Source organism: Procambarus clarkii, chromosome 76 (genome assembly GCF_040958095.1).
Source record: "Procambarus clarkii isolate CNS0578487 chromosome 76, FALCON_Pclarkii_2.0, whole genome shotgun sequence".
NCBI lineage: Eukaryota > Metazoa > Arthropoda > Malacostraca > Decapoda > Cambaridae > Procambarus > Procambarus clarkii.
The window spans coordinates 24,593,035-24,617,666 of record NC_091225.1 but is presented as its reverse complement, the minus strand read 5'-3'; the positions used below and the strand labels follow the sequence as shown (position 1 = coordinate 24,617,666).

The 24,632-nt window shown below is 51.1% G+C and overlaps 1 protein-coding gene across 1 annotated transcript in view; it reads left to right on the top strand.

The window, feature by feature from the left end:
* Nucleotides 1–20,130: 20,130 nt before the first annotated feature.
* The window catches only part of LOC123771549 (proteoglycan 4-like), a 13,551-nt gene continuing 9,049 nt past the window's right edge, over nucleotides 20,131–24,632 (top strand). The window contains exon 1 of the mRNA XM_069313896.1: nucleotides 20,131–20,523. Within this exon, the coding sequence (XP_069169997.1) occupies nucleotides 20,131–20,523 (393 nt within the window). The remainder of the gene's footprint in view (nucleotides 20,524–24,632) is intronic.

The following is a 24,632-nucleotide window of genomic DNA, read 5'->3' as shown; positions in this document are numbered from 1 at the left end:
CAGTGTACCTTTTGGTTCCGGTGTAACCATCATATGTCAGCTCACATTACCGTGTTCAATAACAGTGTTACCAAGTGCACCGATAGGAAGTACTACTCAGGATAAGTAGTGTTTACATTATTAGTTTAGTTTCTATTTTAGTGGTGTTACATTATAGGGGTGTTACAAATGCACTAGGGAGTGATGTGGTGGAGGCTGACTCCATACACAGTTTCAAATATTGGTATGATAGAGCCCAGTATATTCGTGTTCAGGAATCTGAACACCAGTTGATTGACAGTTGAGAGGCGGGACCAAAGAGCCAGAGCTCAACCCCTGCAAGCACAACTAGGAGAGTACACACACCCACCCACCGCCAGAAAGCCTATGACACTCCCTCACATGAGACTCATTTGGAAATCAGAAAAGCAGGTTTGTTTTTCTACCACAGACGTGGCCCACATTTAAAATGCTAATCAGCATATATACATTTTCTTCTGTTCTCCATGGACAGGGTTAGAGGTTGACTGTTCAATAACTCGCTGAACTATATGTTTAACAGCAGGGTGGTGTGTCGGGTTAAGGCGCTCAGTGGGTGAAGGAACACCTTTCAGGAAGGCGGCAGAGTGTCACAACAAGACGAGAACTATTAGAATGGAGAGAGGTAACGAGTGGAGTACCTCAAGGGTCGGTACCAGGGCCCATCCTGTTCCTAATATACGTCAGAAATTTAACTGAGCAAGTATGCTCATTCTTATTCATGTCTGCTGACGATGCTAAGCTTAATGAGGCGAATCCAAAACTTAGGAGGATTGCAATACTTTGTAAGACGAACTATATAATCTGAATAGATGGTCTGAGAAATGGTTACTAGACTTTAACCCTGACAAATGCAAGGTTATGATAAAAAGTGGAGTGAGAAGGCCTCCAATACAGTACAGGATGAGAGGAAGGCATCTTCCCATGTGAGAGAATGGTCTCTCAAGATTCTCCCACAGCTGACTTGAATGGCTCATTGCAGTGCATAGTGCACCGATCTTCGTGCACAAGCCCTATCTCTGTTAACAATGGATAGTAAACTGGCATGTTTCAACGAGGTTGGGTATCTACAGAATGCCCACTTAACCAGGAATACGTTTATAATACGGAGGCCGCCGTATGTCCAGGCAGGAAGTAAATACAGGGAAGTTACTGGTCATAGGGTCAGAGAGTACATTGGCTGGTGCGAGGCGTGAGAGAGGAGAGAGGACGCCAGCTCAGGCGACGATCTGACCTCAGCCTCAACTGGTGCGATGGAGAATAACAACTGTGACATGGTCGTGACGTGTTCATGTCACCTCTGCTACTGATCAGGGAACGATCAATATGATTGGTTCCCGCTCATTTGCTGCAATGCTATTGGTCAAATTGTAATCCCTTGTGTTGTGTCCCATGAGGAGCCCTGAGCTCCAGGCAAGAGCATTCACATGAGGAAGCCCTTGCATAGAGGACGTGTCCTGTTCTGTCTATCAGCTAATAGACAGAAGAATACCGTCTATTCCTCACCGTCAAGTTAAACTCAGCGTCTCTTCGATATACTAACGCTCACCCGGAATCGCGACTGTGAATATATTGTTTAAAAACCTAATGACAAATCACCAGAGCGAAACAGACTGGTATCAGGTAACCCCTGGTGACAAGTAGAGATCATCTGTGAGTGACCTAGAGTGAACTAAGGAGTGCCGCTGCCTAAGTAACCTGTGTGTGACTTTAACACAGTGTACCTCATGGTATCATATAATCAACCGCCAGCCGCCACTCTGTCCCGAGCGTGTAGTCTGCCAGCCGCTGCCCTCACTGTACCACACGACGTCACCACCCTTACTCACCGCCAGTGCCAGAGTGTGGGTGTGTGTCTGTTATACATACAGTACGCCCTCCTGCAAGTACCCTCCGTGTCAAGTACGGTTTGTGGGAAAGCCTGACGTCAATGGTCTCACGTCAGAACGAGTGCCCAGCTGTCAGGCCACCTACGAGTTCTTGCATAAATGTACCTGAGTGAGTGAGTGAATAAGAGTACCTGTAAGTACAAGACCTTGTCATTGTTTTATTGTGTCTATGTGTTGATCTGAGGGATCAACCACAGTTCTCGCCTACTCATACCTGGCACAGGTATAGGTGAAGGCACCCACGGTGTATGCGTGTTTATCTGTGTGGTATCACGGCATTTCACTCGTCTGTGAATGTGAGCTTCACATACACCAAACATTTAGTATTGTGTGATATTATTATTGTGCATGTTATTGCCTGTCCCATTGACAGTGTATTTGTGAGTTATTGCATATCATCATTACCCGAGTATCCGGTTGGAACTCTTGTGATCCCTTTGCATACCGGCAGTTAGGTTGCCGTGTTAATGATTGGCTGTCAACTGTGTTAAGTTAGGTGTTTCGCCACGAGTGGATCCGAGTCCATTAGCCAGACGTCAAGAGTCTCGCTAATACAACCATAGCCTTTCTGACGCCAATTTAAAGTAAACAAGCACCCTTTGTATTAGTGGTTAAGTTAGTAAATAAACTACTGTTAAGCTTTATGTGGTGTTTCCGTTGAACCACTTCTGAATACTGCCAATATTACTCAAGCCTTCAGCTCTAGGTGTCTTCAACACCGAGTTGCCTAATTCACTAAACTATAAATGTGATGAGGACCCTAGGAGTCCCTTAAAGTGTTAAATCATTGAGGAGATTCCAACGATCAACGTGGAGCTGGACCAGGTGAGGCTAGTCTGAGAAGAGATCCTCAAGGACTCTAACCCGACCTTGCTCCCAGGCCCTGTAAGGTTGCTCTCGTATTTTCTCTGCTAATTCCGACAGCTTCGTGAAGCGTCTGCCACATGTACATTGGCGACGTACGCATTGCAGTCGGGAAAGCAAAATAGAAAACCCCCACATCCCAAGTGTGAAAAAGAGAAAGACTCAGTAAAATATATAATTCGAGATCTAACACCAAAGGCACACATCAGCAAAGTAACAAAGGCTGCGTAATGCATATTACAAGCTGGCAAACGCTCTGTTATCTCCAGAAGCCCAGGCGAAGAACCTTTGCGAGCCCTTAACACACCCTTTGTGAGAACCATCCTTGAGTGTGCTGCTCTGGCATGGAAGCCCTACTAAAAAGAAAAAGAAAACTATAAAAGGTCCAAATATAATAATTCATTGTGTCAGGGGACAGGCAGCCAGAGTGTATTCATACACGTTAGGCTTATTTTCTAGGGGTCCCCCCCACTCAAGGTCGAATTACTGACCCCAACCATGATGCAACCCCACAATAAGCTGACTAACTCCTGAGTACCTACTCACTGCTAGGTGAACAGAACATTAGGTGAAAGGATATGCGCCCAATCATTTCTGTCCCACCCGGGATTCGAAGCCAGAATTCTCGACTGAGAGTCGAGAACGACCCACAAGCTGTCTTGGAAGCAGGCAGCTGTGAAGCTGAGCTACGGGGACTGAGATATGAAGAAAGGTTGAGGGAACTGGGTCTCAGGACATTGGTGGGAAGAACAGGGCACACATGATAACGACGTACAAGATACTAAAGAGCTTTGCTCAAGTAGATAAGCAATGTTCAAACTGAAGAACAATAGAACGAGGCGGCATAATTGGAAACTGGAAAAACAGTTCAGTCACAGAAGAATTGTGTGCAGTCCAACAGTCATAGATGACTAGAACGGACTTTATTAGGACGTTGTCGAAGCGAATTCAAAACATAGTTTTAAATGTGTATAAATCACGAAGAAATTAACACATGATGAATAGTGTAAAAATATATAACCACGAAGGAAAAAAATTCAACAAGAAATGACCGCTTTCCTGTTAATCAACACATCTTCAAAAGTAAATTTTGAAGATGTGTCGATTAACAGGAAAGCGGTCATTTCTTGTTGAATTTTCTGCTTCGTGGTTATATATTTTCACAGTTTTAAATGTAAATATATAAAGAAAAACGAGAGAAATGTGCCAGTGTATTGACTCACTTTAGACAACAACTATTGATGGTTGGAGGGCCGGGTCCAGATGCTCCACACAGCTAACAGCTATTAACTAATATGGTTCAGCTATGAGGATAGATTAAGAATACTTCTGAAGATCTCACAACTCTGGGAGGTAAAAAAAATATAAAGAGGGAATATGATCCCAACATACAAGATAAAGTACGAAAAGAGGATGTAACTGGAAGCTTATGTAAAGAGCTTCCAGTTATACTCTTACCCTATAGGGAGGTCAACTAGTGGAATACACTGAAGAGAAGGTATGGAAGCCACATTCATCCACAACTTTAAGGCCAGATTCGACAAAGAATACGAACGTCAGTATAGTTAATTATACCGCAATAGGTACAACAAGGGCCTGGCACAACTGTGCCACGCCCAGATGTGCCATGCAACAGCAGTCAGTGTGAAAGCGCCAAGCCATTACGACTATATGGCACTGGGAAGGGGTCAGGATAAGGATTTGGGATGGGACGGCGGGAGGAGAGGGGGGGGGGGTGGAGGAATGGTGCCCAACCACTTGGACGCTCGGGGATTGAACGCTGACCTGCACGAAGCGAGACCGTCGCTCTACCGTCCACCCCAAGAGTACAAAGTGAGAGTTCAATATTTGGGGAAGTACTTCCTCGCTTTCGGGATAGTCCGTGACGAGAGTATGAAGGGCCTTAGCTTGGTCACAGGGAGGAAGAGTGGGGTGAGGGCCACAGCTTGGCCACAGGGAGGAAGAGTGGGGTGAGGGCCACAGCTTGGCCACAGGGAGGAAGAGTGGGGTGAGGGCCACAGCTTGGCCACAGGGAGGAAGAGTGGGGTGAGGGCCACAGGGAGGAAGAGTGGGGTGAGGGCCACAGGGAGGAAGAGTGGGGTGAGGGCCACAGGGAGGAAGAGTGGGGTGAGGGCCACAGGGAGGAGGAGTGGGGTGAGGGCCGCAGGGAGGAAGAGTGGGGTGAGGGCCGCAGGGAGGAAGAGTGGGGTGAGGGCCACAGGGAGGAAGAGTGGGGTGAAGGCCACAGGGAGGAAGAGTGGGGTGAGGGCCACAGGGAGGAAGAGTGGGGTGAGGGCCACAGCTTGGCCACAGGGAGGAAGAGTGGGGTGAGGGCCACAGCTTGGCCACAGGGAGGAAGAGTGGGGTGAGGGCCACAGGGAGGAAGAGTGGGGTGAGGGCCACAGGGAGGAGGAGTGGGGTGAGGGCCGCAGGGAGGAAGAGTGGGGTGAGGGCCGCAGGGAGGAAGAGTGGGGTGAGGGCCACAGGGAGGAAGAGTGGGGTGAGGGCCACAGGGAGGAAGAGTGGGGTGAGGGCCACAGGGAGGAAGAGTGGGGTGAGGGCCACAGGGAGGAAGAGTGGGGTGAGGGCCACAGCTTGGCCACAGGGAGGAAGAGTGGGGTGAGGGCCACAGCTTGGCCACAGGGAGGAAGAGTGGGGTGAGGGCCACAGGGAGGAAGAGTGGGGTGAGGGCCACAGGGAGGAAGAGTGGGGTGAGGGCCCGGCACAACACCAACTGGTAATCGTGTTAGTGAGACAGTCTCATCACTCACCCTCCCTACGCTACTCAACAAGTCGATACCCAACTTGTTGCATGCCTTCCTTCCTACTCTTCCTGTTGTTCTGCCTGTTGTTCTCTCTCTCGTTCCATCTGATGCTCAGGTTGTTGTTCCACCTAGTGTTCTGTCTGTTCCATCTGATGCTCAGGTTGTTGTTCCACCTAGTGTTCTGTCTGTTCCATCTGATGCTCAGGTTGTTGTTCCACCTAGTGTTCTGTCTGTTCCATCTGATGCTCAGCTTGTTGTTCCACCTAGTGCTCTGTCTGTTCCATCTGATGCTCAGGTTGTTGTTCCACCTAGTGCTCTGCCTGTTCCATCTGAAGAGGTGTTCGTTGTTCTGAATGATTCTCTGTTACGTAACAGTGAATCTGTTACGTAACAACGTAACAGATGGTGTTCCATCTGTTACGTTGCTATTCTACTTGTTGCTTAGCTTGGTGTTACCTGCCTATTGGTTTGTGAGACCCCTGCCTGTTGCTCTGAGACCCCTGCCTGGTGCTCTGAGACCCCTGCCTGTTGCTCTGAGACCCCTGCCTGGTGCTCTGAGACCCCTGCCTGTTGCTCTGAGACCCCTGCCTGGTGCTCTGAGACCCCTGCCTGTTGCTCTGAGACCCCTGCCTGTTGCTCTGAGACCCCTGCCTGGTGCTCTGAGACCCCTGCCTGTTGCTCTGAGACCCCTGCCTGGTGCTCTGAGACCCCTGCCTGTTGCTCTGAGACCCCTGCCTGTTGCTCTGAGACCCCTGCCTGGTGCTCTGAGACCCCTGCCTGGTGCTCTGAGACCCCTGCCTGTTGCTCTGAGACCCCTGCCTGGTGCTCTGAGACCCCTGCCTGTTGCTCTGAGACCCCTGCCTGGTGCTCTGAGACCCCTGCCTGTTGCTCTGAGACCCCTGCCTGTTGCTCTGAGACCCCTGCCTGTTGCTCTGAGACCCCTGCCTGGTGCTCTGAGACCCCTACCTGTTGCTCTGAGACACCTGCCTGTTGCTCTGAGACACCTGCCTGTTGCTCTGAGACCCCTGCCTGGTGCTCTGAGACACCTGCCTGGTGCTCTGAGACCCCTGCCTGGTGCTCTGAGACCCCTGCCTGTTGCTCTGAGACACCTGCCTGGTGCTCTGAGACACCTGCCTGTTGCTCTGAGACCCCTGCCTGGTGCTCTGAGACCCCCTGCCTGTTGCTCTGAGACCCCCTGCCTGGTGCTCTGAGACACCTGCCTGGTGCTCTGAGACCCTTGCCTGTTGCTCTGAGACCCCTGCCTGGTGCTCTGAGACACCTGCCTGTTGTTCTGCGGGAGACTGTCTGCTGTCTGCTGTCTGCGCTGCTCTGCATGTTGTCCAATCTTGTACCTGGATTGTGCCTGGATGGGGTTCTGGGAGTAGTTCTACTCCCCCCCCCCCCCAAGCCCGGCCCGGGCCTGGCACCACCTGTGAGAGCTTGGTCCAACAGGCTGTTGCTTTGAGCGACCCGCAGGCCCAGGTATCTTGTGCCTTGCAATATACCACTGGCCTGCAAGGCAACACAAATCCCCAGATAGCCGTTTTATATTCAACGTTGCCCCGGCTGCACAGAGGATTCATCTTCTTCACAAGTCACGCTGGACTTGTGATCCTGTGGTCCTGGGTTCGATCCCAGGCGCCGGCGAGAAACAATGGGCAGAGTTTCTTTCACCCTATGCCCCTGTTACCTAGCAGTAAAATAGGTACCTGGGTGTTAGTCAGCTGTCACGGGCTGCTTCCTGGGGGTGGAGGCCTGGTCGAGGACCGGGCCGCGGGGACACTAAAGCCCCGAAATCATCTCAAGATAACCTCAAGATCTTGAGGTTATCTCGAGATGATTTCGGGGCGTAGCGTCCCCGCGGCCCGTTCCTCGATCAGGCCTCATCCTTGTTACACACCCCCCCAGGAAGCAGCCCGTAGCAGCTGTCTAACTCCCAGGTACCTATTTACTGCTAGGTGAACAGGTGCACCAGAGTGAAAGAAACTGCCCATTTGTTTCCGCCTCCGCCTGGAATCGAACCCGGGTTCTTAGGCCTACGACCCTCGAGCGCTATCCACTCAGCTACGAGGCCTCCTGTGGCCTCCCATACAAAACAAAATCTGGACGATAGAAATTGTAAATACAAAAAAAAAGATAAATTAAATTTCACCATTATGGAGGATAGGAAACATTAGGCCTATCCAGGTCTCCCTAGGTCAGGTATTGACCTTCCACAGGATGAAACCCACAACAGTTGTCTAACTCCCAAATATCTATTTGCCGCTTGGTGAACAGAGGCATCAGGTGAAAGGAAACGTGCCCCGAACGTATCTATCCTGCATCGGGAATGTACTTGGGACCATTCGGTTGTGAACTAGCAACGCAGGCTACTGTGACAAGGTCCATGTTGAGTAACTCGTAACTGTGACCTAAAATAAAGGTTAAAAAACCTCAATTCTCTACACTCTCTCTGGACACCAATTTTAACCAAATACCATTATCAAGGAATGTTTGAAGTGACTGTGGTCCCCCCGTGGTGACTCCGGTCCCCCCGTGGTGACTGTGGTCCCCCCGTGGTGACTCCGGTCCCCCCGTGGTGACTCCGGTCCCCCCGTGGTGACTCGCGGTCCCCCCGTGGTGACTCGCGGTCCCCCCGTGGTGACTGTGGTCCCCCCGTGGTGACTACGGTCCCCCCGTGGTGACTCCGGTCCCCCCGTGGTGACTACGGTCCCCCCGTGGCGACTACGGTCCCCCCGTGGCGACTACGGTCCCCCCGTGGTGACTACGGTCCCCCCGTGGTGACTACGGTCCCCCCGTGGTGACTGTGGTCCCCCCGTGGTGACTCCGGTCCCCCCGTGGTGACTACGGTCCCCCCGTGGTGACTCCGGTCCCCCCGTGGTGACTACGGTCCCCCCGTGGTGACTCGCGGTCCCCCCGTGGTGACTGTGGTCCCCCCGTGGTGACTCCGGTCCCCCCGTGGTGACTACGGTCCCCCCGTGGTGACTACGGTCCCCCCGTGGTGACTGTGGTCCCCCCGTGGCGACTACGGTCCCCCCGTGGCGACTACGGTCCCCCCGTGGTGACTACGGTCCCCCCGTGGTGACTACGGTCCCCCCGTGGTGACTGTGGTCCCCCCGTGGCGACTACGGTCCCCCCGTGGCGACTACGGTCCCCCCGTGGCGACTGTGGTCCCCCCGTGGCGACTCCGGTCCCCCCGTGGCGACTCCGGTCCCCCCGTGGCGACTCCGGTCCCCCCGTGGCGACTCCGGTCCCCCCGTGGCGACTCCGGTCCCCCCGTGGTGACTCCGGTCCCCCCGTGGTGACTACGGTCCCCCCGTGGTGACTACGGTCCCCCCGTGGTGACTACGGTCCCCCCGTGGTGACTACGGTCCCCCCGTGGTGACTACGGTCCCCCCGTGGTGACTACGGTCCCCCCGTGGTGACTACGGTCCCCCCGTGGTGACTACGGTCCCCCCGTGGTGACTACGGTCCCCCCGTGGTGACTACGGTCCCCCCGTGGTGACTACGGTCCCCCCGTGGTGACTACGGTCCCCCCGTGGTGACTGAGGTCCCCCCGTGGTGACTACGGTCCCCCCGTGGTGACTACGGTCCCCCCGTGGTGACTACGGTCCCCCCGTGGTGACTACGGTCCCCCCGTGGTGACTACGGTCCCCCCGTGGTGACTACGGTCCCCCCGTGGTGACTACGGTCCCCCCGTGGTGACTACGGTCCCCCCGTGGTGACTACGGTCCCCCCGTGGTGACTACGGTCCCCCCGTGGTGACTACGGTCCCCCCGTGGTGACTGTGGTCCCCCCGTGTTGACTGTGGTCCCCCCGTGGTGACTGTGGTCCCCCGTGGTGACTGTGGTCCCCCAGGGTGACTATGGTCCTCCAGGGTGACTATGGTCCCCCAGGGTGACTATGGTCCCCCAGGGTGACTATGGTCCCCCAGGGTGACTATGGTCCCCCAGGGTGACTATGGTCCTCCATGGTGACTATGGTCCTCCATGGTGACTATGGTCCTCCATGGTGACTATGGTCCCCCAGGGTGACTATGGTCCTCCATGGTGACTATGGTCCTCCATGGTGACTATGGTCCTCCATGGTGACTATGGTCCCCATGGTGACTATGGTCCTCCATGGTGACTATGGTCCCCATGGTGACTATGGTCCCCATGGTGACTATGGTCCTCCATGGTGACTATGGTCCTCCATGGTGACTATGGTCTTCCATGATGACTATGGTCCTCCATGGTGACTATGGTCCTCCATGGTGACTATGGTCCTCCATGGTGACTATGGTCCCCATGGTGACTATGGTCCTCCATGGTGACTATGGTCCCCATGGTGACTATGGTCCTCATGGTGACTATGGTCCCCCATGGTGACTATGGTCCCCCATGGTGACTATGGTCCTCATGGTGACTATGGTCCTCCATGGTGACTATGGTCCTCCATGGTGACTATGGTCCCCATGGTGACTATGGTCCTCATGGTGACTATGGTCCCCCATGGTGACTGGGAATTACATTATCAAGTATTATCGAGACAATATCAGTTTATATATCATGCTTGCCTTCTGGCATCACCCTTTCAGAACTGCTCCAAAAAAACTATTTTTTTTAGAGGTATCAATCATTATGGACGAAGAGGAAGTGTCCGCCGGAGGGTATCAGTAATAGCAAGAATTCGTCTTGGATACAAATATCCATAGAGATTCAGGAGGGAAACAGCAGCTTCGCAGCTGAATTGCAGAATCTGTGGTGAGTGATGGACACCGCCTTGACCACTACCTGAGAGAATGTGAACATCTAAGAGACTTTAGAAATGTGTAGAATAATAAACCCCACAGTGTTTGAGTTAGGAAAACTGTCAAATATAGATACTGTTCTTAAACGATTCCCCCATTTTGTACTTGAAGATAGCGTAAATTTAAGGTGCTGGCGATTTGTTTGATTACCTGTTCATTTAAGAAGTAAAGCAAGTCTCAGCTGTATCTGGGTACAAGTGACACGATGAAGAACTATCGGGTTTTCTTCCTATTGGGGGGTACCTTGTTCTCTTACAAATTACGTCTGAATTTGGCCGTTTGCCCATATGGACGAAAATAGACTTAATTTAAAATGAAAAATAATTGAAAATAATTTTTTTTCCAAAACAGCAAGTTAATGGTCCTCTGGTAGGTTAGGAGGGCAGGAAGTTCTCCTATGGTTCAAAACGTCATGAAAACCGTTAATTGAAAGTTTCCTCTCCTACCCTAACCGAGTAAGCCGGACGACTCAAACAGAAATGGGACAGTATATCACTTTCGTGAGCCGATTTCATTTCAAATTACGTCCATTTTTGGCCACAGCGCACATACCCACGAAAAGTGACGTTATTTTAAGAGGGTTGGTCGTACATGCTGCTATGGCGGTGTGTCCACTCACAGGATGAGTGGCGCTGCCCAGTAAACTCGCCCCTCGAGGAAAAATATAAATATTATGTTACAGATTACTTAGACATGGTCAAAACCTATGGTTGGGATACAATACAAAATACATAATGATCACGATGTAACATTCAAAGGGGGTCATGGGGGCTGACTACTGAAATGTGGGGGGAAGGGGCCGTGTGGGACAAGTCCAACAATATATACAACCTTCATTTGAAGCCCCCGCTTCCTTCCAGTGTTTACCAAGCTTCCCAAACTGAGATCTCAAGGACCTGGAGCCCACGAGGGAGGGTGTAGGCCAGTATAGCTGACAGCTTGATATATAGTTAGACAAAGTTTCTCATCCTCGTTTTACATGTCTCCCCAACATGCAGTGTCTGAGTCAAAGAACTGTGAGACGTCATTCCCACATGGCCCGCATTCTGGAGCAATAACCTCAACTCACTCGAGCACTCATTGAAGAAAAGGCCTAGTTGTCTCGAACTGACAGATGATTAATAGCTAGGTGGTGCCTTGGGCAGGGCTCCTCCAGTCAGAATCCAAGGTACCCTTCCCTCGTCAGTGAGCAGCTTATCCGACCCGTCCTCCCAACAGCGCGTCGCATTTTGACGCATACATTACTCAAGGGCAAAACTTGTCATACTAGAAAATGGTAGCGGCTCGTGAAGTTGACATACTGTCCCGTTGTCTGTTTCGAGTCCTCTGGTAGGTTACAATAAGGGCACTTTACTACGACAGTTACTAGACGTTGGGAAACCTTAGGAGAACGGGCTGGCTTATCATTAAAGGCCACACCCTAGACAGAAAGTGCCTTAGGGCCATGCCCAAGAGGTGTGGCCATGTCCTGACATTGGCTGCTGGTCAGACCTAGTTGCCTTCTGTGCCAGGGGCCAGGTCCCAGGTATGATTTGGGTCCCACCCTAGTTGAACAGTTAATGTGGTCCTGGACTCTAGAGGCTGAGGTGTGTGTGGGAACAAAGGCCAACACACACACACAGGCTGACTCCATACACAGCTTCAAGTGTAGATATGATAGAGCCCAGTAGGCTCAGGAACCAGTACTTTAGTTTACCCAAGTGGTAAACAAGAGGCGAGACGTTAGCCTACCTTCCCGCACCGCTTCTGCCCCATAACGGTCTGCCACTGGGCTGGGATTAAGTAGTGACATACCTGGAAAAAGTGAAAGGTATCGATTAGTTTTGACAAGAGTTGTTGAGAGTCATGTATTGGAAGAATACAGGTGTTTTGAGTTATCACTTATTCACACACACAAGGATATTAGAGGCTCTACTTCTTTAAGGTGCTCTATGTTACAAGTGCATAAATCTCCTACCACTTGGGCTAGACGATAGAGCGATGGTTTCGCTTCATGCAGGTTGGCGTTCAATCCCCGACCGTCAAAGTAATTGGGCACCATTCCTTTCCCTCTGTCTCATCCCAAATCCTTATCCTGACCCCTTTCCAGTGCTATAGAGTCGTAATGGCTTGGGTGGTTCCCCTCCCCTCCCACCTGGTTAGGAATTTAGCTCATTAGCAATTATCACTGGAACAGTGACTGACAGAATCAAGTACGTCAATATTAATATTGAAGTACAGTGGTAACACACTCGCCCCACACTTCGCGCGTGATTTAGCCTGGGTTCGTATCCTGATTAAGAGGATCGACTAGGCGCCAATACTTAACGGTACCCCTCTGTTCACCAAGCAGTAAATGGGTACCTGGTGGTTAAACGATTTGGCATGTCGTATTCCAGGGAAAATTAAGATTAAGGACCTGCCCGAAACGTGTTCCGTGCTAGTGGCTGTACCAGAACTCTTGTATATATAAATTAATAAAGTTTGCGCCAGCTAATAGATACGGGCACGCGCATACGCATGTACACACACACACACACACACACACACACTCGCAAGCATACGCATACACGCAAGCATACGCATACACGCAAGCATACGCATACACACACAGGGTAGATAAAGCCAGGTTATTTAACACAAGGGGCACACACACTAGGGGACACAGGTGGAAACTGAGTGCCCAAATGAGTCACAGAGATATTAGAAAGAACTTTTTTAGTGTCAGAGTGGTTGACAAATGGAATGCATTAGGAAGAGATGTGGTGGAGGCTGACTCCATACACAGTTTCAAGTGTAGATATGATAGAGCCCAATAGGCTCAGGAACCTGTACACCTGTTGATTGACGGTTGAGAGGCGGGACCAAAGAACCAGAGCTCAACCCCCACAAGCACAATTAGGTGAGTACACACACACACCATGCCGTAAATTCATGGAGATCCAACCTGAAAAACACATAAGGAAACCGGAAAAGGTTCAGAAATTTGCGACGAGGCTCGTCCCAGAATTGCGAGGGATGGGGTATGAAGAGTGACTGAAGGAACTGAATCTGACGACACTAGAAAAAAGGTGGGAGAGGGGAGATATGATAGGAACATAAAATAGTTAGGGGGGATTGGCAGAGTGGAAATAGACGAAATGTTCACATTGAATACCAACAGAACGAGGGGACATGGGTGGAAGCTGGAAACTCAGATGAATCATAGAGATGTTAAAAAAGTTTTCTTTTAGCGTGAGAGTAGTGGATAAATATTGGCCACATACACCTGACTTGAAGCTACCGATTAAGCATCTAGACAACTCTGGCATACTTGTGTGACACATGTGACTCATGATACAAGTGTCCGTGTGCAGTGTTTCCAAGCATTTCTTAATTAGCATTGTCTTCAGTAAAGGACATCATTAATTCACAAGGTGATATACGTGATTATTGTCATGTGCTAGGACGTGATGAGTCTACCCATACATCATCTTGAGTAATGAGTGTACTTCAAGCGATGAGTCAACAGTCGTGAACACACTCATCCCTGCCAACTGAGATAGCAATCGTGGGAACAAAATACAAAAAGCATTCCTGTGGCATGTCAACGGTGCTGGGGTGTGGTGTGTGTGTGTGTGTGGGGGGGGGGGGGGTGATCCATGGGACCCCAGCCCTGGGGAATATATCAACAATGCTGGGGTGTGGTGTGTGTGTGTGTGGGGGGGGGTGATCCATGGGACCCCAGCCCTGGGGAATATATCAACAATGCTGGGGTGTGGTGTGTGTGTGTGGGAGGGGGGGTGATCCATGGGACCCCAGCCCTGGGGAATATATCAACAATGCTGGGGTGTAGGGGAGTGTGTGGGTGTGTGGGGGGGGGTGATCCATGGGACCCCAGCCCTGGGGAATATATCAACAATGCTGGGGTGTAGGGGAGTGTGTGGGGGTGTGTGTGTGTGGGGGGGTGTGAGTGTGTGTGTGTGTGTGTGGGGGGGGGGTGTGAGTGTGTGTGTGTGTGTGTGGGGGGGGGGTGAGTGTGTGTGTGTGTATGTGGGGGGGGGTGAGGTATGGGGGGGGGGTTAATGTAACACTGTAAAAGTGTTTGGGTTAGTTTATTTAAAATATATATAGAGTACACGAGTCACAGACAAGGATCTGAGAGGCGCCAGTTGTCTGCCTGAGATCTCACACCTCTAACCGTTAATGACCCCAAGTGACCTGAGGTCAGATCATGATAATTTCACCTTGCTTCCGCTAAGCGTATAATTGGAGCCGGGTAGCCTTCAAACATGCCGACGTTTAAGGAGTGGCTTGGTAGTGCCGGAGGCTATCTACTTGTGGGCGGAGTTAGCTACTAGGTTCCCCAATATAAACTCGGAGAGCTATCCAGCATGGAGCATTAACAGACAGAACAGACAGAACGGCAGTCAGGATTGCAGAAGAGACGGCCTAGCAGGAAGGCTGTCGGCCGGCAGGGCGGGAGTCTCTGTCAACTACAGACCCCCCCCCCCCCTCTATCCAGCTATAGGCAGAGACACTTGGTGAGTGAACAGTAAGGTGACTTGTCGTGTTTTACAAGTGTTGTGTGATGATCAGGGGCAGTCAAGTTGTAGGGTTCTCGAATTCTTGGATGATGACTCACTTTGCATATTAAACTGGAACATTTTAATTGAATTTTAAATTATGATACTTCATGTGAAATATAATTATGAATTTATTATTTAAATTGTGTTTAACTTTGTTCCCTAGAGCTTTGAGTTGAGGTGAGAAAGCCTCTGTGGTTACTGGTTTCATGATATTAACGAGTACATGTTTGGAGTTGATACATGGTACAGAGGGAACATACTAATAATGAACTCATGATAACATCTTTTGAGAATTTTGTGATACAGGCAAGTTCCATTCCTTGTCTTGTATGTAATGATCATGAATGGATGGTGGCAGCATTTCGTCTTCTACTATCTACTCTTCTACTTCTATCTACTCTTCTACTTCTACCTATCTACACCTCTCCCTCCACCCATCTCTAAACTCTCACTTTCAACTAATGACCCTCCTCGCCCCTCCCACTTCTCTCCCTCTCACCCCAAACCCTCACTAATTACTTCACTATTCATTTCTTTCCTTTCGTTTTCTCTTTTACGTTTGTGGCAATAATTATGTATTCTAGAGTTCTCTCTAGAGTTTCGGGTAACTGATCAAGTGACGGCGCCTTGTAGGCTTAGAACCTAGGTAGTCAAATACCTAGGTTACAAGGTGTTGAACGAGAGAGGTTGCCTTAGGAACTCTGGGAGTGCTCTAGACTAGTTAGCTAACTGGGGACGGGATAACGGACTAGAGAGAGCTGTTTCCCCCGGCCTCGTTAGTTAACTGGGGGGTGGAATAATGGACAAGATAGAGCTATTTCCCCCCCACCCCCCGTTACAATGGTGGCAGCGGTGGATATACGTCTCTCATGGTGACTGACGTAGGGCCAATTACAGATCAGCTGGGACAACCGAATTCCACGGTCCTGTGCGCAGTTCAAGTAGTAACGGCTTTCGGGTTGACCAAGTGTTGTTGTGCGTTAACGACGGAGAAGCGACGGAGGCCGTTGTGTTGAAGAAATGTGGTACAGGATTATCTACAAGACCAAGCAGTGACGTCGCCCAGCCAGAGACAATGGACGTCTATCTACATATTTCATTTTTTTAGAGTAGGATGATGTATATTTGTTTAGCTAGGATGTATTTTTTTTTCGTTAATAAAGTTGTTGCACACAGCTAGCTTGCTTTAGCAGTGTTGCAAAAACTTTATTTCGGGGAGAAGGGGAGATGTAACACTGTAAAAGTGTTTGGGTTAGTTTATTTAAAATATATATAGAGTACACGAGTCACAGACAAGGATCTGAGAGGCGCCAGTTGTCTGCCTGAGATCTCACACCTCTAACCGTTAATGACCCCAAGTGACCTGAGGTCAGATCATGATAATTTCACCTTGCTTCCGCTAAGCGTATAATTGGAGCCGGGTAGCCTTCAAACATGCCGACGTTTAAGGAGTGGCTTGGTAGTGCCGGAGGCTATCTACTTGTGGGCGGAGTTAGCTACTAGGTTCCCCAATATAAACTCGGAGAGCTATCCAGCATGGAGCATTAACAGACAGAACAGACAGAACGGCAGTCAGGATTGCAGAAGAGACGGCCTAGCAGGAAGGCTGTCGGCCGGCAGGGCGGGAGTCTCTGTCAACTACAGACCCCCCCCCCCCCCTCTATCCAGCTATAGGCAGAGACACTTGGTGAGTGAACAGTAAGGTGACTTGTCGTGTTTTACAAGTGTTGTGTGATGATCAGGGGCAGTCAAGTTGTAGGGTTCTCGAATTCTTGGATGATGACTCACTTTGCATATTAAACTGGAACATTTTAATTGAATTTTAAATTATGATACTTCATGTGAAATATAATTATGAATTTATTATTTAAATTGTGTTTAACTTTGTTCCCTAGAGCTTTGAGTTGAGGTGAGAAAGCCTCTGTGGTTACTGGTTTCATGATATTAACGAGTACATGTTTGGAGTTGATACATGGTACAGAGGGAACATACTAATAATGAACTCATGATAACATCTTTTGAGAATTTTGTGATACAGGCAAGTTCCATTCCTTGTCTTGTATGTAATGATCATGAATGGATGGTGGCAGCATTTCGTCTTCTACTATCTACTCTTCTACTTCTATCTACTCTTCTACTTCTACCTATCTACACCTCTCCCTCCACCCATCTCTAAACTCTCACTTTCAACTAATGACCCTCCTCGCCCCTCCCACTTCTCTCCCTCTCACCCCAAACCCTCACTAATTACTTCACTATTCATTTCTTTCCTTTCGTTTTCTCTTTTACGTTTGTGGCAATGATTATGTATTCTAGAGTTCTCTCTAGAGTTTCGGGTAACTGATCAAGTGACGGCGCCTTGTAGGCTTAGAACCTAGGTAGTCAAATACCTAGGTTACAAGGTGTTGAACGAGAGAGGTTGCCTTAGGAACTCTGGGAGTGCTCTAGACTAGTTAGCTAACTGGGGACGGGATAACGGACTAGAGAGAGCTGTTTCCCCCGGCCTCGTTAGTTAACTGGGGGGTGGAATAATGGACAAGATAGAGCTATTTCCCCCCACCCCCCGTTACATTAACTAGCTAGAGCATGAAACTAGGATCCCAATTTTTCCCTTAAGTCATCCAGAATAAATATTCAATGTACTCAGAAATCACAATAGCGTGATATGTCAAATGAACAAATCCACAAGAGCATTTATGTTCGGAATCCTCGTGAGGGCAGTAGCACTCCAGGTAGCTTTACGGGCTCACCATAGCCCGTGCTACTTGGAACTTTGTTCCAGGTAGCGAATCTTTAACATCCAGGTTGCAGTTCTTTTGACCATGTCATATGGCACAGTTGGCTAAGGCGCATCTAAGAACACCAGGTTGCAGTTCTTTTGACCATGTCGTGGCACAGTTGGCTAAGGCGCATCTAAGAACACCAGGTTGCAATTCTTTTGACCATGTCGTGGCACAGTTGGCTAAGGCGCATCTAAGAACACCAGGTTGCAGTTCTTTTGACCATGTCATGGCACAGTTGGCTAAGGCGCATCTAAGAACACCAGGTTGCAGTTCTTTTGACCATGTCGTGGCACAGTTGGCTGAGGCGCATCTAAGAACATCCCATGTGTAGGTTCGAACCCTCATCACGGCCCTTGTGGATTTGTTCATTATACAGGAACTTTATCTTGGCAACTGTTCACACCATATGTTTGAAAATGGATTTCAAAACTACATAACTTTTCAAAATAAGATTGAAATGTATTTCTAATGAATGTACGAAGCCTATAAGGTGCTCCATGTGCAAGCTTGCTCGACCTCAAACAAGCAGAGAGATAAAGCGTAATTAAATTAATTTCAGAAACAGATTTATATTTACTCAGTGACAAATAATTGTGTTTTATTTATATTATAGAAATCTGATCTATGTACAAGTATTGAGAACAAGATTTACCAGCAACAATTTGCCAGACTTCTTTTCTCCATTAACCATATATAAATTGCTTTTACAGAAGACTGCATACTAGTGGCTACTAGAGATCAACTTAGCAAGTGTATGGTAATGAAAATCGGAAGACGGAAAAACACTATACTATATAATTAAAGGAAACCAAATACAGCAATTATCACGAGTCGTGAACATACGACTCATACGTTTATACATATACTATTCATACTCGTACACTCATGCACACGATACGAACACACGTTTTGGGAGTATACAAATATCAACACAAACAATAGCACACATGAAAAGAATAAATTTACCAGCCTATGGTGGTTGGCAAACAATATAACATTTAAGGACCAAGATAGCGACTGCCAAATGAACACAATACCCAGCATGAAATTCCTGTCTCAATCGTGAAGAACAATTACAAATTTCCAAACGTTTTTAAAAAAGGTTAGTACCCGATATAAGAGACCTAAGTTACCAAGACTGAAGGAACTCAACCCAACAACTCTAAATGAAAGAGCTGAGGAGATATGATCACAACATACAAAATAGTGGGAAATTAGAGAATTGGAGCAGTTGGAAATGCAAATGAGTCAAGAGACGTAAGGAACTTGTGCTCCGGTGTGTGGTGTGGTGGAGGAGCAGGACCAGCCAGCTTCAACGTCTTCAAGAGCAAATACGACAAAGAACTCATGGATTGAATAGGCACCATATGCAATTATCTCCCCTCCTCTCTTCCACCACCTTCCCTCCTCTCTTCCACCACCTTCCCTCCTCTCTTCCACCACCTTCCCTCCCCCCTTCCACCACCTTCCCTCCCCCCTTCCACCACCTTCCCTCCTCTCTTCCACCACCTTCCCTCCCCCCTTCCACCACCTTCCCTCCTCTCTTCCACCACCTTCCCTCGTGCCACCAACCAACTTCCCGGTTCTCTTCCATCGCCCCCCCCCCCCGGGAGAGCCATAATCGGTGTTTGTGTGGTGGAGCAACAGAACCGTTTGTTTCCATGGCTGTTTCCCTTTGTCGGAGTTAATTACTGCCGGCCAGACCTTTTGTGCCGCTGTCGTCCTGCTGAGAGACGCGCACGAGCACACACGCGTGCGCACACACACGCATTCACCTTTGTCGTGGTTGGTCAGTTTGGCCTCTGTCAAGGCTGATCCAACACCGCCTTGTGTCAAGGCTGATCCAACACCGCCTAGTGTCAAGGCTGATCCAACACCGCCTGGTGTCAAGGCTGATCCAACACCGCCTGGTGTCAAGGCTGATCCAACACCGCCTTGTGTCAAGGCTGATCCAACACCGCCTTGTGTCAAGGCTGATCCAACACCGCCTTGTGTCAAGGCTGATCCAACACCGCCTTGTGTCAAGGCTGATCCAACACCGCCTTGTGTCAAGGCTGATCCAACACCGCCTTGTGTCAAGGCTGATCCAACACCGCCTTGTGTCAAGGCTGAACCAACACCGCCTTGTCTCAAGGCTGATCCAACACCGCCTTGTGTCAAGGCTGATCCAACACCGCCTTGTGTCAAGGCTGATCCAACACCGCCTTGTGTCAAGGCTGACCCAACACCGCCTTGTGTCAAGGCTGACCCAACACAGCCTAGTGTCAAGGCTGACCCAACACAGCCTTGTGTCAAGGCTGACCCAACACTGCCTTGTGTCAAGGCTGACACAACATTGCCTTCAGTGTTTACAAGACGGTCGACGGGTGAGGACGTCGTTCCGCTGCTCTTGTCTCGCCTGCACCCTTTGTCAGGGTAACACCTCTGCAACATATCTCATTCTACACATCTCCCCCCATGCTGGGTACAGAGATGGAGAATCGGTTAACAGAAGAACTGGCTACTCCCCACGGCAATATTCACATGAACACAGACTCAGAAAGCAGCCAGTCAGTAGAGGAGAGTAATTTTCAAGAAGTTGTAACCAGGGGACAGAAGAAACGGAGAAGACAGGACGTGGGGCGTAGTGTTGACAGTGACAGTGTACCTAACGGAAACGACAAGAGAATGAGGAACGACTCTGAGACTGATCAAACCAGTGTCGACGAAAGGACAGAACGATGTCAGGAAGGTGAGGGTCAGCTGAGGAGGATGCTTCTCTTCCCTGCCTACCTGCACAAACTTCTGTGGACGGTCAAACTTGGAAGAGAGCACCGCAAGTTCGAGCCCCTGCTGAAGGAAGGTGTCAACAGACCTTACTTAACGGTAGGTTCTATGGAGGCAGTTGTGTTTCTTACCCCGCAAGGATATGAAGGAATTGTTATGTAAATACCGGAGGAGAACGAGAAGCTGACGAAGGTAATTATCTACAAATACCCTCAGATTCTGGACCCCGAATTCATCCTCGACGACCAACGATTTGTGTGGGCCAAGCGTCACCTTATTAAAGGTGAAGCTAGGAGTCAGGTGGTGGCTCTAGTGAGAGGTGAAGTTCCCGAGAGAGTGTTCATCACCGGGGCTGGCTACAGGCATGTAGCAAAGTATGTGGAAGAGCCCATAATATGCCTGAAATGCCGCAGATGGGGACATAAATCCTGGAGCTGTCAACATGATCCACGATGTCGTTTCTGCGGAAAGTCTCACTACCCAACAACACCACCAGTAGCAGCAGCAGCCCCCACCAACACTACCAGTAGCAGCAGCCCCAACAACACTACCACTAGCAGCAGCCCCAACAACACTACCAACAGCAGCAGCCCCCACCAACACTACCAGTAGCAGCAGCCCCAACAACACTACCAGTAGCAGCAGCCCCCACCAACACTACCAGGAGCAGCAGCCCCAACAACACTACCAGTAGCAGCAGCCCCAACAACACCAACACTACCAGCAGCCCCCACCAACACTACCAGTAGCAGCAGCCCCAACAACACTACCACTAGCAGCAGCCCCAACAACACTACCACTAGCAGCAGCCCCAACAACACTACCAACAGCAGCAGCCCCCACCAACACTACCAGTAGCAGCAGCCCCAACAACACTACCAGTAGCAGCAGCCCCCACCAACACTACCAGTAGCAGCAGCCCCAACAACACTACCAGTAGCAGCAGCCCCAACAACACCACCAGTAGCAGCAGCCCCCACCAACACTACCAGTAGCAGCAGCCCCAACAACACTACCACTAGCAGCAGCCCCAACAACACTACCAACAGCAGCAGCCCCCACCAACACTACCAGTAGCAGCAGCCCCAACAACACTACCAGTAGCAGCAGCAGCCCCCACCAACACTACCAGTAGCAGCAGCCCCAACAACACTACCAACAGCAGCAGCAGCCCCCACCAACACTACCAGCACCAGCAGCCCCAACAACACTACCAGTAGCAGCAGCCCCCACCAACACTACCAGTAGCAGCAGCCCCAACAACACTACCAACAGCAGCAGCCCCCACCAACACTACCAGTAGCAGCAGCCCCAACAACACTACCAACAGCAGCAGCAGCCCCCACCAACACTACCAGCAGAAGCAGCCCCAACAACACTACCAGTAGCAGCAGCCCCCACCAACACTACCAGCACCAGCAGCCCCAACAACACTACCAGTAGCAGCAGCCCCAACAACACTACCAGTACCAGCAGCCCCAACAACACTACCAGTAGCAGCAGCCCCCACCAACACTACCAACAGCAGCAGCCCCAACAACAGTACCAGTAGCAGCAGCCCCCACCAACACTACCAGCACCAGCAGCCCCCACCAACACTACCAGTAGCAGCAGTCCCAACAACACTACCTGTAGCAGCAGCCCCCACCAACACTACCAGCACCAGCAGCCCCAACAACACTACCAGTAGCAGCAGCAGCCCCAACAACACTACCAGTAGCAGCAGCCCCAACAACACTACCAGTAGCAGCAGCCCCCAACAACACTACCAGTACCAGCAGCCCCAACAACACCACCAGTACCAGCAGCCCCCACCAACACTACCAGTAGCAGCAGCCCCCTCCAACACTACCAGTAGCAGCAGCCCCCACCAACACAACCAGTAGCAGCAGCCCCCAACAACACTACCAGTAGCAGCAGCCCCACCAACACTACCAGTACCAGCAGCCCCCACCAACACTACCAGTAGCAGCAGCCCCCTCCAACACTACCAGTAGCAGCAGCCCCCACCAACACTACCAACAGCAGCAGCCCCCAACAACACAACCAGTAGCAGCAGCCCTACCAACACTACCAGAACCAGCAGCCCCCACCAACACTACCAGTAGCAGCAGCCCCCTCCAACACTACCAGTAGCAGCAGCCCCCACCAACACTACCAGTAGCAGCAGCCCCCAACAACACTACCAGTACCAGCAGCCCCCAACAACACTACCAGTACCAGCAGCCCCCAACAACACTACCAGTACCAGCAGCCCCCACCAACACTACCAGTAGCAGCAGCCCCCACCAACACTACCAGTAGCAGCAGCCCCAACAACACTACCAGTACCAGCAGCCCCCAACAACACTACCAGTAGCAGCAGCCCCACCAACACTACCAGCACCAGCAGCCCCCACCAACACTACCAGTAGCAGCAGCCCCAACAACACTACCAGTAGCAGCAGCCCCAACAACACTACCAGCACCAGCAGCCCCCACCAACATTACCAGTAGCAGCAGCCCCCACCAACACTACCAGCAGCAGCAGCCCCAACAACACTGCCAGTAGCAGCAGCCCCCACCAACACTACCAGCAGCAGCAGCCCCCACCAACACTACCAGCAGCAGCAGCCCCAACAACACTACCAGTACCAGCAGGCCCAACAACACTACCAGTAGCAGCAACCCCACCAACACTACCACTAGCAGCAGCCCCCACCAACACTACCAGCAGCAGCAGCCCCAACAACACTACCAGCAGCAGCAGCCCCCAACAACACTACCAGCACCAGCAGCCCCCACCAACACTACCAGCAGCAGCAGCCCCAACAACACTACCAGTACCAGCAGCCCCAACAACACTACCAGTAGCAGCAACCCCACCAACACTACCACTAGCAGCAGCCCCCACCAACACTACCAGCAGCAGCAGCCCCAACAACACTACCAGTAGCAGCAGCCCCAACAACACTACCAGTAGCAGCAGCCCCAACAACACTACCAGCACCAGCAGCCCCCACCAACACTACCAGTAGCAGCAGCCCCAACAACACTACCAGCACCAGCAGCCCCAACAACACTACCACTAGCAGCAGCCCCCACCAACACTACCAGTAGCAGCAGCCCCCATCAACACTACCAGCAGCAGCAGCCCCAACAACACTACCAGTAGCAGCAGCCCCAACAACACTACCAGCACCAGCAGCCCCCATCAACACTACCAGTAGCAGCAGCCCCAACAACACTACCAGCACCAGCAGCCCCAATAACACTACCAACAGCAGCAGCCCCACCAACACTACCAGTACCAGCAGCCCCAACAACACTACCAGCAGCCCCCACCAACACTACCAGTAGTAGCAGCCCCCACCAACACTACCAGTAGCAGCAGCCCCCACCAACACTACCAGTAGCAGCAGCTACCACCAACACTACCAGTAGCAGCAGCCACGACCAACACTACCAGTAGCAGCAGCCCCCACCAACACTACCAGTAGCAGCAGCCCCCACCAACACTACCAGTAGCAGCAGCCCCCACCAACACTACCAGTAGCAGCAGCCCCCACCAACACTACCAGTAGCAGCAGCCCCCACCAACACTACCAGTAGCAGCAGCCCCCACCAACACTACCAGTAGCAGCAGCCCCAACAACACTACCAACAGCAGCAGCCCCCAACAACACTACCAGTAGCAGCAGCCCCCACCAACACTACCAGTAGCAGCAGCAGCCACCACCAACAGACCCAGCAGCAGCAGGAGCCACCACCAACAGACCCAGCAGCAGCAGCCCCCACCAACAGACCCAGCAGCTGCAGCAGCCCACCACCAACAGACCCAGCAGCAGCAGCAACCCCCACGAACAGACCCAGCAGCAGCCCACCACCAACAGACCCAGCAGCAGCAGCCCACACCAACAGACCCAGCAGCAGCAGCAGCCCACCACCAACAGACCCAGCAGCAGCAGCCCCCACCAACAGACCCAGCAGCAGCAGCAGCCCACCACCAACAGACCCAGCAGCAGCAGCAACCCCCACGAACAGACCCAGCAGCAGCAGCAGTCACCACCAACAGACCCAGCAGCAGCAGCCACCACCAACAGACCCAGCAGCAGCAGCAGCCCACCACCAACAGACCCAGCAGCAGCAGCAGCCCACCACCAACAGACCCAGCAGCAGCAGCAGCCCACCACCAACAGACCCAGCAGCAGCAGCAGCCACCACCAACA